This window comes from Muntiacus reevesi, chromosome 22, assembly GCF_963930625.1.
Source record: "Muntiacus reevesi chromosome 22, mMunRee1.1, whole genome shotgun sequence".
Classification (NCBI taxonomy): Eukaryota; Metazoa; Chordata; class Mammalia; order Artiodactyla; family Cervidae; genus Muntiacus; species Muntiacus reevesi.
This window is the reverse complement of record NC_089270.1, coordinates 34,269,789-34,285,170: the sequence shown is the minus strand read 5'-3', so window position 1 is coordinate 34,285,170 and position 15,382 is coordinate 34,269,789. Positions and strand designations below refer to the sequence as shown.

Below are 15,382 nucleotides of genomic sequence, written 5' to 3'. Positions count from 1 at the left end.
GGATAAAAGGAAAGAGTCCCTTAAGGAGTTGTTGATGTTTATAGAATATGACAGGTTGAGAAATCTAGCTAGGGAAATCAAGAGTAATTGTTATGTATCTCTGGTTTAAAATTTTATCAGTGCTTAACTGGCTTTTTCCCATGATCTTACAATCTTATAGGTCTCCCCATCCAAACCTATGTGGGGTTCAAAGCACTGGAGAGTAAATATATTTGGGGATTTTTAAAAAATATTATCTGAATTTGACTACAGTTAACATTTATCTGAAACTTGTAGGTTATACTATTAGATTAGGTAGAGGTGTTTTCAAGTATAATTTAATCATTTATATTTCATTCATGTAAAGAACATTATGCAAAAACCATATTCAAATAAATTATTGTAATATAAGCTCATAGGCTAGTATGTGTACAAAAATAATTTCATTAACTTGATATCTGTGGCATTAATCTGAATTTGCAATATTCAGAACAATCTCCCCAGTCTGGCCTTGTACCTGCTTGATGCATTAACCAGTGTCTTCAAGCTACTTGGGTTACGGATCAGCTTGTCCAACATGTTGACAATTTCTTCGAACTTGGGCCTGCTATTTCGATCTTTCTGCCAGCAATCCAGCATTAATTGGTAGAGAGCAGCAGGGCAGTCCATGGGGCTTGGCAGACGGTAGCCTTCCTCTACGGCTTTAATCACCTGTGTAAAGTGAAAGAGAACAGGTCCCCCAACGCCACAGATTAAATACAGAATAGCTTGGGAAATTTCCCACTGTTCAGTTGTATCCTTACTCTTACTCTTGCAGTAACAACAAGCATCACTGCCTCTAACACCCCCCATTACTCCTTTTGCTGCAAAATACGATGAAAAGAAATAATAGGCTACCATACAATATAAGATAGGCTTTCCTCACTTATGATAAAGAAAATAAATGGTAATCATTTTTACCTAAATCTTGATAAAGAATGATTTGTAAAACTAATTGACATAAAAGCAAATAGTTCATGCTTTATTTATCCTCACATTCTGGAATCAAATAGAGATTAACTTTTCTAGTGATTTCTGTGAAAATGTAATGTCTTTTTAATGAAAAATTATGTGTAGAATCACATTTTTTAAAATAATAGAAGCACAATTTTACTTCTAAAGTGACTTTTGGATGGCAAGTGATGGATAAGTCAAAGGCTAAATTAGCATAACTGTCTCATGTATCATTTAATAATATCAAGGTCTGGCTGTTTATTATCATCTACTGTTTTCAGTCTGGAATTTGGAACGACTGTTTAGTAGTGTGAGCATTACAAACATCATTGATTTAAAATGTAACCACACATATAAGCATCAATCTAATTGTGAGATTTTTTTTATCAAAAACATTCTTAATGTTGCTGCTGCCATCAAAATATCTAACTCCAGAAGAGAATTGTTTAGGTTATCAAACAATAACATATATTTTATTCAATTATTTAAATTCTAATATTTAAATGATACAAAAAACCAATAATGATGAACATATTTCTTAAATCCTATTTGAATATTTTCTTAATGATTGTTAAGATTTGACCTCACAATTTGAAAAAATAGGATTAGAATAGAGAGTTTATAAAGACAATTTTGAAAGGTTGGAGAGAAATCAGTCTTCTAATGATGAAGGAAACAACATCTGAACAAAAGCAGGGGCAGATGGAGGAAGACAAAATGGCAGATTTCAGGGACATTTATCACACACGGGTAGAGGGGATAGTAGAGAAAATTTTTGAGAGAAAAGAAGTTCAAGCCTTTCATGCTGGTTGATTTTTGCTGTTAATTTTAGGTAAGAACATTTATGGGGGTGGGAAATGTTGACAGGTATAATTTGGAGCTTGTTTTATTTGAAGTAAGTTTAGGCAACTGCAGATGGCAATTTGCAGGAATCTGGCTAGAGTACAGAAGATATTTGGGCTGATAATATGAATGTGAGGGTCATCAGCACTTGGTCACAGCTTGAAGTCGGGTGTAGTTTATAGCTCCCTGGGAAGGACACAAAATAAAGGTTCCTGAGAAGCACCAATAGTTAAGTTCAGGCAAAGAAATAAAAAGAACTCAAGGACTCTGAGAGTCATCTACTGCTTTAGTTGACTCAAAAACAAAACAAAAAGTTAAAAGGCAAATCATAGTAGGAAATATTTTAAAAATTATAACACACACTTAACATATCTTGTGTATTAAAATCTCACGCAGTATTGAGAAGTAAAATAATAAAACAAATAAGAAATAGGTACTAATCAAAAATTTACAAAAGAAAAAAGTGCTAAATCAATTCTGAGAAACTGTTATCACTAGTGATCAAATAAATGAATAGTAAAAATTAAAAGTGCCATTTGCACTCCTATATTAATGAAAGTTCTTTATTAATTTGCTTATTATAAGACTCCACATTGTTTATAAAAACAATGGTTATTCTATAATAATGTCTATGTAGCAGAATTAAATGCCTTAATAGAGTTTATATCATGAAATATTTTACTAAGCAGTGAAAATAGTCATTCATATTTACATAAAACCTGATATATCTTATAATGTGCTTGTCCTCAAAACTTGATACTAATTATGCCTATTTTTTTCCTTTGACATCTATTTTTAAAAATTATTTTCTTTCCTTCTCTGATCAGCTAGTCTTACAAGTCAGGGGTCCCCAAACTCCAGGATCTAAAACCTGATGACCTGAGGTGGAGCTAATGTAATAATAACAGAAATAAAGTGCACAATAAATGTAATGTCTTTGAATCATGAGCCCTCTTTTCTCCTCCCCTAACACCCCATACCCTAGTCCATGGAAAAATTATCTTCTATGAAACCTGTCCCTGCTGCCAAAAAGCTTGGGGACTGCTGTTATATGTGATCATGAAATGAATAAATTAAACCAATTCCTTAGTTTTAAAAGAATTTGTAAGTTATTTGATCTGAGAAATTATTTCCAGAATATATTACTTAATTTTATTTTCAGCTGTAATTTTATATATAGATATAATACTCTGTCTCTCAGTTAACTTAGAACTTGGCCCAGTAATTAGGTCATTGAATTTAATTCTAAATTCATCTTTAGAATTTATATTTAAAATAGATTTAGTGCTATAATATTACATTTTATATTTAGACATTGTGCAGTTTTGTTTTTTTTTTTTCATTTTTACCTATTGTTCCTTTCATAGCTTGAGGGAGAAATGAATGGCGTTACTACTCTGGTGGTTTGTGAAAAGACAGAAATCTACCAAAGTTCTATGTAGGCTGTTCATTTTACCATAAAATTTAAAATGTATGGCCAATGAATCATAATCTAATTAATTGACTTTGTTATTATGATTATATTTCTTAATGTACATGGTTGAGATGAACAAATGAAAAGATAAAAAATAAATAAAAAGACAGCCAGAATTTTTACAGACAACCTGGTGCCATTTTAGACTTTATATCTGAAATATTGTCATACACTATGCATTTTCTTGGCACTGACATGTAAATCAATAGTCTGAACACAATTTAAAGAATGCTGCCTCTCCTTCCAATATATAAATCCCAACACGGAGCACTATTATGATAAGGCACTAATTACCTGGTGGTGACTCTGATGGGCCCTTTCCATCACGCAAGTATCAGTGGGTTCATCTTTCAGGTACATACTTTTTGGGTATGATTTGCTTCTGCTACCCACAGAGCTCTAGTTATTATTTATAGGTTGGAATGCCTGATCCACAAATGTGAACTCACACCTAGCATATCATGTAACTAGAATATCCACATCATAGTGAAGAGTCTGTGAGCTTATCACATACATAAGGATGTGCTGGTAAATATTTAACAACTTTCTCTTCTTGAGGGGAAAATTTATAACATTGCTTTGTTGTTGTCGTTCAATTGCTAAGTCATATCTGACTCTTTGCAGTCCCAAGAACTGCAGCATGCCAGGCTTAACTGTCCTTCATTATCTCAAATTCATGTCCATTGAGTCAGTAATGCTATCTAACCATCTCATCCTCTGTCATCTTCTCTTTTTGCCTTCAACCTTTCCCAGCAACTGGGTCATTTCCAGTGAGTCGGCTCTTCACATCAGATGGCCAAAGTACTGGAGCTTCAGGTTCAGTATCAGTCCTTCCAATGAATATTCATGGTTGATTTCCTTCAGCAGCGACTGAATTGATTTTCTTGCTGTCCAAGGGACTCTTCACCAGTACCATAATTCAAAAGCATCAACTCTTCAGCGTTCAGCCTTCTTCGTGGCCCAACTCTCACATCCATATGTGACTACTGGAAAAACCATATGCTTGACAATAAGGACCTTTGTTGGCAAAATAATGTCTCTGCTTTGTAATACACTGTCTAACTTTGTCATTGTTTTTCTTGCAAGGAGCAAGCCTTTTTTAAAAATTTCATGACTGCAGTCACTCTATGCAATGATTTTGAAGCCTAAGAAAATAAAACCTACCACTCTTTCCACTTTTTACCCTTCTGTTTGTGATGAAGTGATGGTATCAGATGACATGATCTTAGACTTTTGAATGTTGAGTTTTAAGTCAGCTTTTTCTCTCTCCTCTTTCACCTTCATCAAGAGGCTCTTTAGTTCCTCTTCACTTTAGCCATTAGAGTGGTATCATCTACATAGCTGAGATTCTTGGTATTTCTCCAGGTAATCTTCACTCCAGCTTGTGATTCATTCAGCCTGGCATTTCACATGATATTTCTGCATAGAAGTTAAATAAGCAGGGTGACAATATACAACCTTGAAATAATCTTTCCCAATTTTGAACCAGTCAGTTGTTCCAAGCCCAGCTCTAATTGTCATTTCTTGTCCTGAATGCAGGTTTCTCAGGAGACAGGTAAGGTGGTCTGGTACTCCAACTCTTTAAGAATTTTCCTCAGTTTGTTGTGATCCACAACAAAGGCTTTCACATAGTCAATGAAGCAGAGGGTTGTTTTTTTTTAAGTTTCCTTGCTTTTTCTATGATAAATGGATGTTGACAATTTGATCTCTGGTTCTTCTGCCCTTTCTAAATCCAGTATGAACATCTGGTAGTTCTTGGTTCATGTACTGTTGAAGTCTGGATTGAAGAATTTTGAGCCTAACCTTACTAGCATGCAAAATAAGTGCAACTGACTGGTAGTTTGAACATTCTTTGGCAGTGCCTTTCTTTTATATTGGAATGAAAACTGACCTTTTCCAGTCCTGTAACCACTGCTGAGTTTTCCAAATTTTCCAGCCTATTGAGTGCAGCAATTTAACAGCATCATCTTTTAGGATTTGAACTAGCTCATCTAGAATTCCATTACCTCCACCAGCTTTGTTCATAGTAAAGCTTCCTAAGGTCCACTTGACTTCACACTCCAGGAAGTGTGGCTCTAGGTGAGTGACCACACAATTGTGGTTAACTGGGTTATTAGGACTATTTTTGTATAGTTCTTCTATGTATTCTTCCCACCTTTTCTTAATCTCTTCTGCTTCTGTTACGTCCATACCATTTCTGTCCTTTATTGTGCCATCTCTCCAAGAAATGTTCCCTTGGTATCTCCCATTTTCTTGAAGATAGTCTTTTTTATTCTATTGTTTTCCTGTTTCTTTGCATTGTTCATTTAAGAAGGCTTTCTTATCTCTCTGTGCTATTCTCTGGAACTTTGTATTCAGTTGGTTATATCTTTCCCTTTCTCCTTTGCCTTTCACTTCTCTTCTTTTCTCAGCTATTTTTAAGCCTCCTCAGACAACCACTTTGCCTTTTTGTATTTCTTTTTCTTGGGGATGGTTTTGATCACCACCTCCTGTACAATGTTATGAACTTCCAGTCATAGTTCTTCAGGCACTCTGTCTTTTAGATCTAATCCCTTGAATCTACTTGTCATTTCCACTGTATAATTGTAAGGGATTTGATTTAGGTCATACCTGGGACTGAAACTTCACTGTTGCTCAGACAGTAAAGAATCTGCCTGCAATGCAGGAGCTCGGGTTTGATACCTGGGTCAGGAAGATCCTCTGGAGAAGAGAATGGCAACCCACTCCAGTATTCTTGCTTGAGAATTCCCATGGACAGACGAGCCTAGCAGGCTACAGTCTGTGAGTTCGCAAAGAGTCAGACATGATTGAGTGACTAACACGCCAAACTCCTGAATGGCCTAGTGATTTTCCCTACTTTTTTAAATTTAAGTCTGAATTTTGCAATAAGAAGCTCATGATCTGAGCCACAAGAAGCTGCAGGTCTTGTTTTTACTGACTGTATAGAGCTTCTCCATCTTTGCCTGCAAAGAATATAATGAATCAAATACTTATCCAATATAAACACTCCCTTTATTTCAGCTGCAAGCTACTGACACAATCTCATTCAGGTGGAAATGTTCTGAAAATTCTCTATTATGTGCTGGTTCCAGCAACCACTATATTCAGCTCATTATCCAGAAGCAACAAACCTCACAGAATGCTGGAAGGCTTTTAAAGGCACCAATGAAGCACAAACATGGGGGCAACGTTTTGATAGGATTAGGTGTCATTATTTGGAATGCAGTTTATGTATTAAATCAGATATTTCTACATTGTTCTTTATTCCCAGTGACTCTTGCCAGGTGACAACAGGTTATAGATGTGACCCAGGGCACTCTGGACTACCTGCGCCCAGGTACAAGCACAAGAGAAGAGGTGTCTTTCACCATGATGACCAAGGTTATTGATACTGAAGAGCAGGAAGCATTTGAACTGCTTTCACACAGTTGGGGCAAGGAGAAATTTGTGTGGACCCCAGGTAAAACTCGAAGGGGCTCTCTTGTCACTTCCTTATAACAACTGTGAACAGAAAATGCTTACCTCCAAGAATGAAAGACTGATTCTGCCTACCAGTTAAGCCACCATGATTTGCCAGGTTGTTGGTGATGGGAAGTCAGAATGGATGCTGGAGGAGGGAGAGGTTAAGAACTACATGAGGTCCTGAGATCAGCTGAGGGGCTACAGTTTGGTCTGTAATTGGCCTCTTCTGAATTTTCCTTCAGAAAGAAAAGCCTACAGAACCATGGAACAAATGCTTCTGGAACCTGTGTTGAAAAGTTGCTCTGTGTTGCAAAAAAAGTGGAGCATGGCAACCACAAAAATCTGTCTCACATATCTTCACCTGCAGGCATGGTAACTGACCTACAGACCTTAACCCTAACACCTCTAAAATCCATCATCATGTTTACACCAAGGCCATGGTTTGTATAGATTGAAAGTGAAAGCTGCTCAGTCATGTCTGACTCTTTGTGATCCCATGGATTAGATAGTCCATGGAATTCTCTAGGCCAGAATACTGGAGTGGGTAGCCTTTCCCTTCTCCAGGGGCTCTTCCTAACCCAGGTCTCCCGCATTGCAGGCAGATTCTTTACCAAATGAGCCACAAGGGAAGCCCAAGAATACTGGAGTGGGGAGCCTATCCCTTCTCTAAAGGATCTTCCCAACCCAGGAATCAAACTGTGGTTTCCTGCATTGCAGGCGGGTTTTTTTTTTTTTTTTTTTTTTTTTAACAACTGAGCTATCAGGAAAGCCCTTGGATAGATTACTCCCAGTCAATTACTGAATATGGTACTGATAAGATAGATGCATTCCTATGAGACTCCTACAACAGCCAATGTTGGCTTGGGGACTCCTTGGCAGCCTTGGCAGCCTCTCTTAGAAGTACACTTTGGTCTCAGATGCTGGCCTCCACCATCTTTCCTCTGATCTCTATCTGGGACCAGATTTGCATCACAGTCTGACATCTCTCCCAGCTTCCTCTCCTCCCTTCCTCTTTTTCCTCACAAGCATTCCCTTTAATAATATCATGTATATGGAATTTCCTCTTGACATAGGCTGCTTGGAGATCTAAACTAGTCGAGGCATTATATCATAGATTGTTGTTCAGTCGCCAAGTCATCTCTGACTCTTTGTAACCCCATGGACTGCAGCACACCAGGCTTCCCTGTCCCTTACCAACTCCTGGAGTTTGCCCAAGTTTATGTCCATTGAATTGGGGATATCATAGGTACTAAGATGCAAAATATATGTATATTATCTGTACTCATTTTTAACGCATATCTGCAAAATAAGAATTAATACACATTTTACAAGTGAAACATGTGACATTCCAGAAGGTTAACCACTGCACACATTCACACAAGTGACAAGTGGCTGTGGGAAGATTCACATCTAAGTCTCTCTGGCATGCAATTATGTAGATCTTTCTATCTAAGCGCTGAGTCACTCTACTGAAATGAGAAATTATTACCTTCCCAGAAAATAATTTGGGACAGGTATGGCTACTACTCCATGGAGTCGGACTTCTTCCACCATAAGAAAAAAAATTAATATCCAGAATTAAAATGAGCTATTTTGAAAGATAGTGCATTCTTCATCACAGGAGATGTGAAAGTGTAGGCTGGATAAGTGAGTGGCAGGAAATTGGTAGGGAAACTTCAAGCATCAGAATGAGCTCTGAAGAATTAGGTTTTACATTGACTGTCAATGCTTATGTTGCTTGGTATTTACTCGAACCTTCACAGATGAGTCCTTCAGTTACTTCATAGATACAAAGCTCCTCCAAAGTGACTGGAGTTTAATAATTTCTGGAAATTATCTCAAATGCCATAGAAATAGTTTCATTTAGACTGATTTTTTCCCCAGTATTTCTTTCCTGTTTCCAATAGCTATTAAAAATGTATCAAGTATGTATTTTTCTTCAAACAGCAATCTTAAGAGAATTCAAGAGATTAGAAAGATCTTAGAAATCTTCTGTTCAAATCCATTTCCTTTCTAATAACTGAAGCTGATCAACAGTTACAGAATCAAAGATTATTCTATTCTTTCAATTTAAGATTTTTGTTTTAGTTGTTTCTAAATAGCAAGGTATAGAAATTTTAGATTGATATTTGTTTATGTCTCACTTTTTCCCAAAGGGTAAGAATTTCCATGAAGTTACCTACCAGTCCCTAAACTAATTACTTGCATCCAAAGGAAGCATTATCCTTAGAAGACCAATAATCATTTGTCCAGCAGACTCATTGAGACCAAGAATAATTTGCTGTCAAATATTGGTAATTTGGAGTATTTGGGTGAGAACTAAACTCCTCATACTTTAGTTAAGTATAGTATGCTGCATATTACCATAAACTGTTCTTTTTTGTTTTGCCATTAAAAACTTCAGCAATGCTATATACATATACACACATCATTCTATCCCATCAGAAACTGAAACAAACAAAAAATGGAAAGAGAAAGGGAGGCGCATCCAGTACAAGGTGAGTTCACATCCTTTTGGAGTCAAAGATATTTGCCACCTTAAAGGTAAGATTTCAGTTCAGTTCAGTTCAGTTGCTCAGTCGTGTCCGACTCTTTGAGACCCCATGAATCGCAGCACGCCAGGCCTCCCTGGTAAGATTTAGGCTAACAGAAATGGTGTCAGAAATTTGAATGAGAAGACAGCATTGGAACATGTATATTGCCATATGTAAAACAGATGACCAATGCAAGTTTGATGCATTAAGCAGGGCACTCAAAGCTGGTGCCCTGGGACAACCCAGAGGGATGGGGTGGGGAGGGAGGTGGGAGGGGGGTTCAGGATGGTGGGACAAATGTGCCCCATGGCTGATTCATGTTGATGAATGGCAAAGACACCATAATGTTTAAAGGCAATTAGCCTCCAATTAAAATAATTAATTAAAAATTAAAAAGATAAAACATAAAAGGAGAGAAAAAAATGAAACCTGAGTGCTTAAAAATTTTTTTAAATGTATTGCTTAAAAAAGTTTTTAAAACACTTTGTAACTTATGTGCTTATCTATGTATTCATGCTGTTTTTCAGTTGCTAAGTCATGTCCAACTCTTTGCAGCCCCATGGATTGCAGGACTCCAGGCTTCCCTGTCCTTTATCAACTCCCTGAGTTTGCTCAAATTCATGTCCATTGAGTTGATGTGGCCATCCAACCATCTCATCCTCTGTCGACCCCTTCTCTTCCTGCCTTTAATCTTTACCAGTATCAGGGTCTTTCCCAATGAGTAAAAGAGATTGTCACTAAATATAAAAATGCAACACATGCCCTCTTATTTTGTTTCTTTTTAAGTTCTGAAAAATGTTGACATTTAAAATGTTTGTTGTAAACAAGGAAGCTTCTACTGACTACAGGACATAATCTTAGCTTCCCAAACTTGAATCAGAGTTCATGGCCTGATATTTACCTAAAATCATATTCGTCATCTTAGTTGATTTTTATTATATGTTGTCATGGCTTTTCTCTGTGATGATGGAGGCAATCCTAAATCAAAAGAAATTTACAGCAGCATTCTGTCTCCCTGACACAGCAGAAGGGCTCCTCTGAGAGATTTAGATTATTCTGCATGTCTTGGTAACGTAACATTTTCATGGTACCAAAGCCCTTTTAGAATCAGACAATATCTAGAATGCAGAGATGATAGAATACATCATTTAAAACTGCCAAATCAGTACTTCTATTTTGCTTTCTGAGAATCATTTTTCAAAAGAAATATTCAGTGATCATGATTTTCAAATATAGTAGATCTGCCATGTTTCTTGGAAACAAATTTTGATAAGAAATTGAGGCATACCAAACTTAATATTTAGCTTGCTGAGAAAATGCAAAGCATGTGTTGGACATTCTATTAAAGGCAGACATTTTAGAAAGATCTTTAATTGTATAGTGATTTTCTGTAAACCTCATTTAGGTTCTTAGGAAACCCAACCAAAGCCAAAATATTAGCTTTTATTTTTATTGTGTTCTGAAAATATTACATTAGCACTTCCTCGTATCTTCTAAATAGTTTTAAATAAAGTTATCTGAAAAAGTATCATGACGCTCTAATGGCTGAAAACAGGAAAAATATTCATTCCCAATCCTTCACACCTCTGTTTCTACGCACTTTTCCCTGTAAATTTAGATTGTCCATTCACAACGAGCTGACTATGGGAACTGAACTGATCCTCTGATTATGGGATTGGACAATGGAATGTGCGGGCTGAAGTGCAGTTGGGCTTATTTTCACCCGTCAGTCACAGGGCAAATGAGCTCATATCTAGGCTAGCCTGCTGGTCGCTGACAGAAGAGGAGGGTCATGTGGAACACAGTCAAGGTGTACCAGTATATATCAACCAGTCCACAGGAGCATGAGCAAGCACAGTCCAGATCAGCAGAAACGCATATGAGCTTTCACCTAACATTATATTCTACTTTGACCGATCATATTTGTGATAGATAAAGCTATGTCAGGCATAATGGTCAATAATGTGAGTAATAATGCTACATGTATTATACACATATTTGGGAAGGACTAAAAATAATTTCGAGTGACAAAATCAGAATTAAATATATCTCAAGAGTGAGAAGGAGTTATAACACCAAATAAAGGATAAATGTTTTCCTCGAGAGAAGGGAGCAGCCTTACTGGCATGACAGAATGAGATACTTTCATAAAGACTAAAGGAAACAGGCATTGACATGAGCCTTGAGAGAAGTCAGAAGCCAAACCATATGTTTCAAGTTAGCATTAGGCATTTATCTGGAGAGTGTAGCAAATAGTAAAATAGGTCTGGTCTCTGTCTAGACTAGATTAATCCATAGTAATTATTACATAGTGAATTGAATATTTTATATTCAATTAGAAGACTGATTCAATTGGAAACAGTGTGGAGGTTAGGTATAAAATTTTGAAGCGCCAAGCTGAAATTTCTGGCATAACTTGTCATATTTTTGTGGCCTAAAGAAAGTCATTTAATCTCTCCAGTGTATTAACTGGGACACGGATAATATCCCTCTGATGAATTGCTAAACGTGCAGTGAGTTCATCACTTTGGCCACAGTCCTGGCCCTAAAATCATAAAGTTGATGACAGTAGATGATATTTTCTCTCAAATTTAGAGAAACATAAAAGTCAGCATCCCTTCACTAAGTCAAGCAAACGGCACGAAGAAAACTAGTTGTAGCAGTTGTAGATGAAAAAAAGCAAGGGAGAATCACTGCCTTGCAGTATGCTCGCTGAGAGGCAGGAATCAGTTAGCCTAATTTCCTATTGCTATCCAAGAAGAATGCTGTTAAATATTTCTTGGGAAAACCAGAGGGCGACCCTGGCTTCTCATCTAGGGAATCTGGAGGAGGCAGGCTGGCTAGGGCAGCACAGAAGATGGATTCTTTCCCAGCTGAGCCAGTAGGGAAGACCAGGAATACTGGAATGGGTAGTCTATCCCTTCTCCAGCAGATCTTCCTGACCCAGGAATTGAACTGGGTTCTCCTGCACTGCAGGTGGATTCTTTACCAGCTGAGCTACCACAGAAGCCCAGGACACCCTGCAAAAGTATCTAATTAAAGGGGACACTGGGAGAACAACCAACAAGAATGTGCTGCCCTCTGGTGAAGCAGATGTGTGTGAGGCATCATAAGAGGCGATGAGGTGGGGAGCAGGCAGGCAATGTGGGAATTCTCGAACATGAGCTGGAATACAAGGATCTCTCAGAGAGGAAGGCAAAAATCTGACAATTCTTCCTTCCCAATCTTGCTACCTGGTGTCAGGCTGACCCTGCCGTTACAGAATACACTTTGAAATGGATGTAGGATTGCCTCCGATTTAGACTGGACTTGGATTTTTTTATCTGAAAGTGAATCTTAATTACTAGCATGGTACTGCTGATTCACCAGAATGCAGCTGAGAGCTACAGTACCTGTGTAATAATCCCTAAAGGCGCAGGAGAGGGAGACTTTAGAGAGCATGGGCGAAAGAAGTAATTGGGGAAGAAATGTTTTAAATCATCATGGTGATTTATTGAGCTAAGCTTGTTCATTATGCTGTTTTTTTCTACAAAGAAGTAATGAGCTATTAGTTGTTAAATCATTTAAAACAGTATATGGCATACAGTGTTGTTTTTGTTTTTGATACAGTAAGGACTTAATAAATGTTAGCTTTTATAATTGTTTATTTGAAGAAAAATATTCAATTTCAGTGTGATTCAAAATAGAAAGGGCTGTATTGAATAGTAACAATGGAAAATTACAAAGGCAAAAACCAGAGAGTCAGGGGTCTGAAGCTGAATAGAAGATTCTTTTCTGGGGTCTTTAATTCCAGGATTCTATTATTTTAAGCTTGAATTATTTCTCCATATGGGAAAAAAAACAGCTTTTTTTTTTTTTTTTAACAAAATTAAACAGACAATATAACTCTTCCTATATTTTTAAATGTAAAGAAACATAGATTATTTCTTTTTATTCTCTTAAGAGCATCCACTGTTAAATCAATATCATTCATCCTTTTCATATGGAGCACTAGCTCCTTTTATCAAGTGCATGTCATAAAAACCTGCCTGTCAGTATTCATTCTTTGATGGCTCTTTTTTCATTTTTGAAAATGATACTGACATGAAATGAGTGAAACATCATGATAGTATAGCTAGAACTGCCCTGGCAAGGGACTAAGCTTTTATATAACAATAACTTGCTTTCCTTTTGCTAACTTATTTTGAGGTTTTGTATAAAGGATTTTAATAACAACAAAACAGACCAGAGGTTAAGTAAAGAGCATTTCACTTTTTTAAGCATCTGTCATTTTCAGAAATACACATATATATACACACATATACACACATTTACTTGTGTGTGTGTGTGTATAAAAATCTCGTGACTCAGAGAACTATATCTCATTTCAAATTTTAAGGGGACTAGTTCTGTACTTACATCTTGGTTGGTCATCTCCCAGTAGGGTCTTTCTCCATAAGACACAACCTCCCACATCACGATTCCATAGCTCCAGACATCACTCGCAGAGGTAAACTTTCGGAAAGCTATAGCTTCTGGGGCAGTCCATCTGATTGGAATTTTGCCTCCCTAAAATTGAAAAAGAATAAATAAAATTCCCACATACTTCAAATGTATCTAGGGATACTTCTGCCTCTCTGAAAAGATGTAGAAAGAGATGTAGCATTTTTAAGTGAATCTGTTTGACAGCATGCAGTCTCCTTTCACATATCTCAAGCCCATAAGCACTTGTAGACTGACTACTAATTGGCTGTCCAGAAGGCTTCTAGTTTAAATTCTGTTTGACTGCTGGAACACATACAGGACCCACATCTCAATTACAGTATCAGGATGGCAACTTTAAGTGGGGAAAGCAGGCAGTAAGGCAAATCAATAAGGTATACTTTGAAAATAAAGGACTCAAATTCCCAGGGTATCAGTTTTTCCTTTAATATAAGGATTGTAAATAGAAATTTTTGATTGCTGAATGCAACCCTGAGAAGTCTCAAAGTTAATAAGACAAGCATGAAAATCAGATATATTAAAAAAAAAAAACTTAGTTATACTTTCTCCTGACACTGTGCAATTTCTTTTAGACTTGATTTCTCTTATTTTTTGTTTTCATACTTCTGTGTATATTTGATCAAACTGCTTATATTTAAAAGTAAAAGGCAAGTATCTAAATTAGAGTCAACCAAATCAAAAATTATTAAAATTAGATTATGGGGGAACACTCACAATGTTATCAAGTTTGAATTTTTACATGATAAAAACTATATTTGGTAAGTTTTCTCTTAGTTTACAAAATAAACAATTTTATATCTCAATGATTTCAGTGTAAACTCTTTTCTCTTAAGTTTTAAAAGAAGAAAAATCCATGCAACCAAATATTTCATCTATAAGCAAACATACCTTAAAAAAGAGACTGAGAGAAAGAAACATGTGGGTTTTAAATATTTTCTTGGAAGAAACTAAAATATGTTTTCCTGTTTTGCAGGAAGAAAAAAATTCAATTCACCTTCTAGAAGAAAATGGGACTTAAATTGCTCTTTATGAACCAAAGTTTCAAGACATATGAAGAAATAATAATCTCATGTAATGATTGAAATTGTTCTGTGAGTTGACGTTAATTTGAATTCTTCAAGCTAATTTTGAATTATTTGCTCCTTAGAGATATGATAATACCACTTTAAGAATATTCTAATGAAACATACTTTTGTTAATTAAATATTCATAGGCAAGATCACATCATTAGGCCAACTAAGTGGCATTGGGGCAGCCTATATTACTATTATAATATAATATATGCATTATTACATAATATATGCATACATACATATGTATACATAATAATATATGTATTAACATATATAATAATATATGTATATATAAATAGCTGTTCAGTCGTGTCTGACTCGTTGCAACCCTGTGTGGTATAGCAGCCCACCAGGCTCCTCTGTCTGTGGAATTCTCCAGGCAAGAATACTAGAGTGGGTTGCCATTCTCCAAGGGATCTTCCTGATCCAGGGATTGAACCCAGGTCTGCATGGCAGCCAGATTATTTACCTTCTGAGCCACCACGGAAGCCCTTATGATTTCTCTTCAAACTGTAATTTGTTGATTATTTTAAACTTCAGCC

General features: G+C 36.4%; 1 protein-coding gene across 5 annotated transcripts in view; it reads right to left on the bottom strand.

The window, feature by feature from the left end:
* Positions 1-15,382, bottom strand: part of EPHA5 (EPH receptor A5) — a 367,698-nt gene that overhangs the window by 16,836 nt on the left and 335,480 nt on the right. For all 5 annotated transcript variants that reach the window (XM_065914341.1, XM_065914337.1, XM_065914342.1 and 2 more), the window contains 2 exons: positions 13,684-13,833; positions 497-690 (listed from right to left, as the gene is read on the bottom strand). In XM_065914341.1, coding sequence (XP_065770413.1) covers positions 497-690; positions 13,684-13,833 — 344 coding nt within the window. The remainder of the gene's footprint in view (positions 1-496; positions 691-13,683; positions 13,834-15,382) is intronic.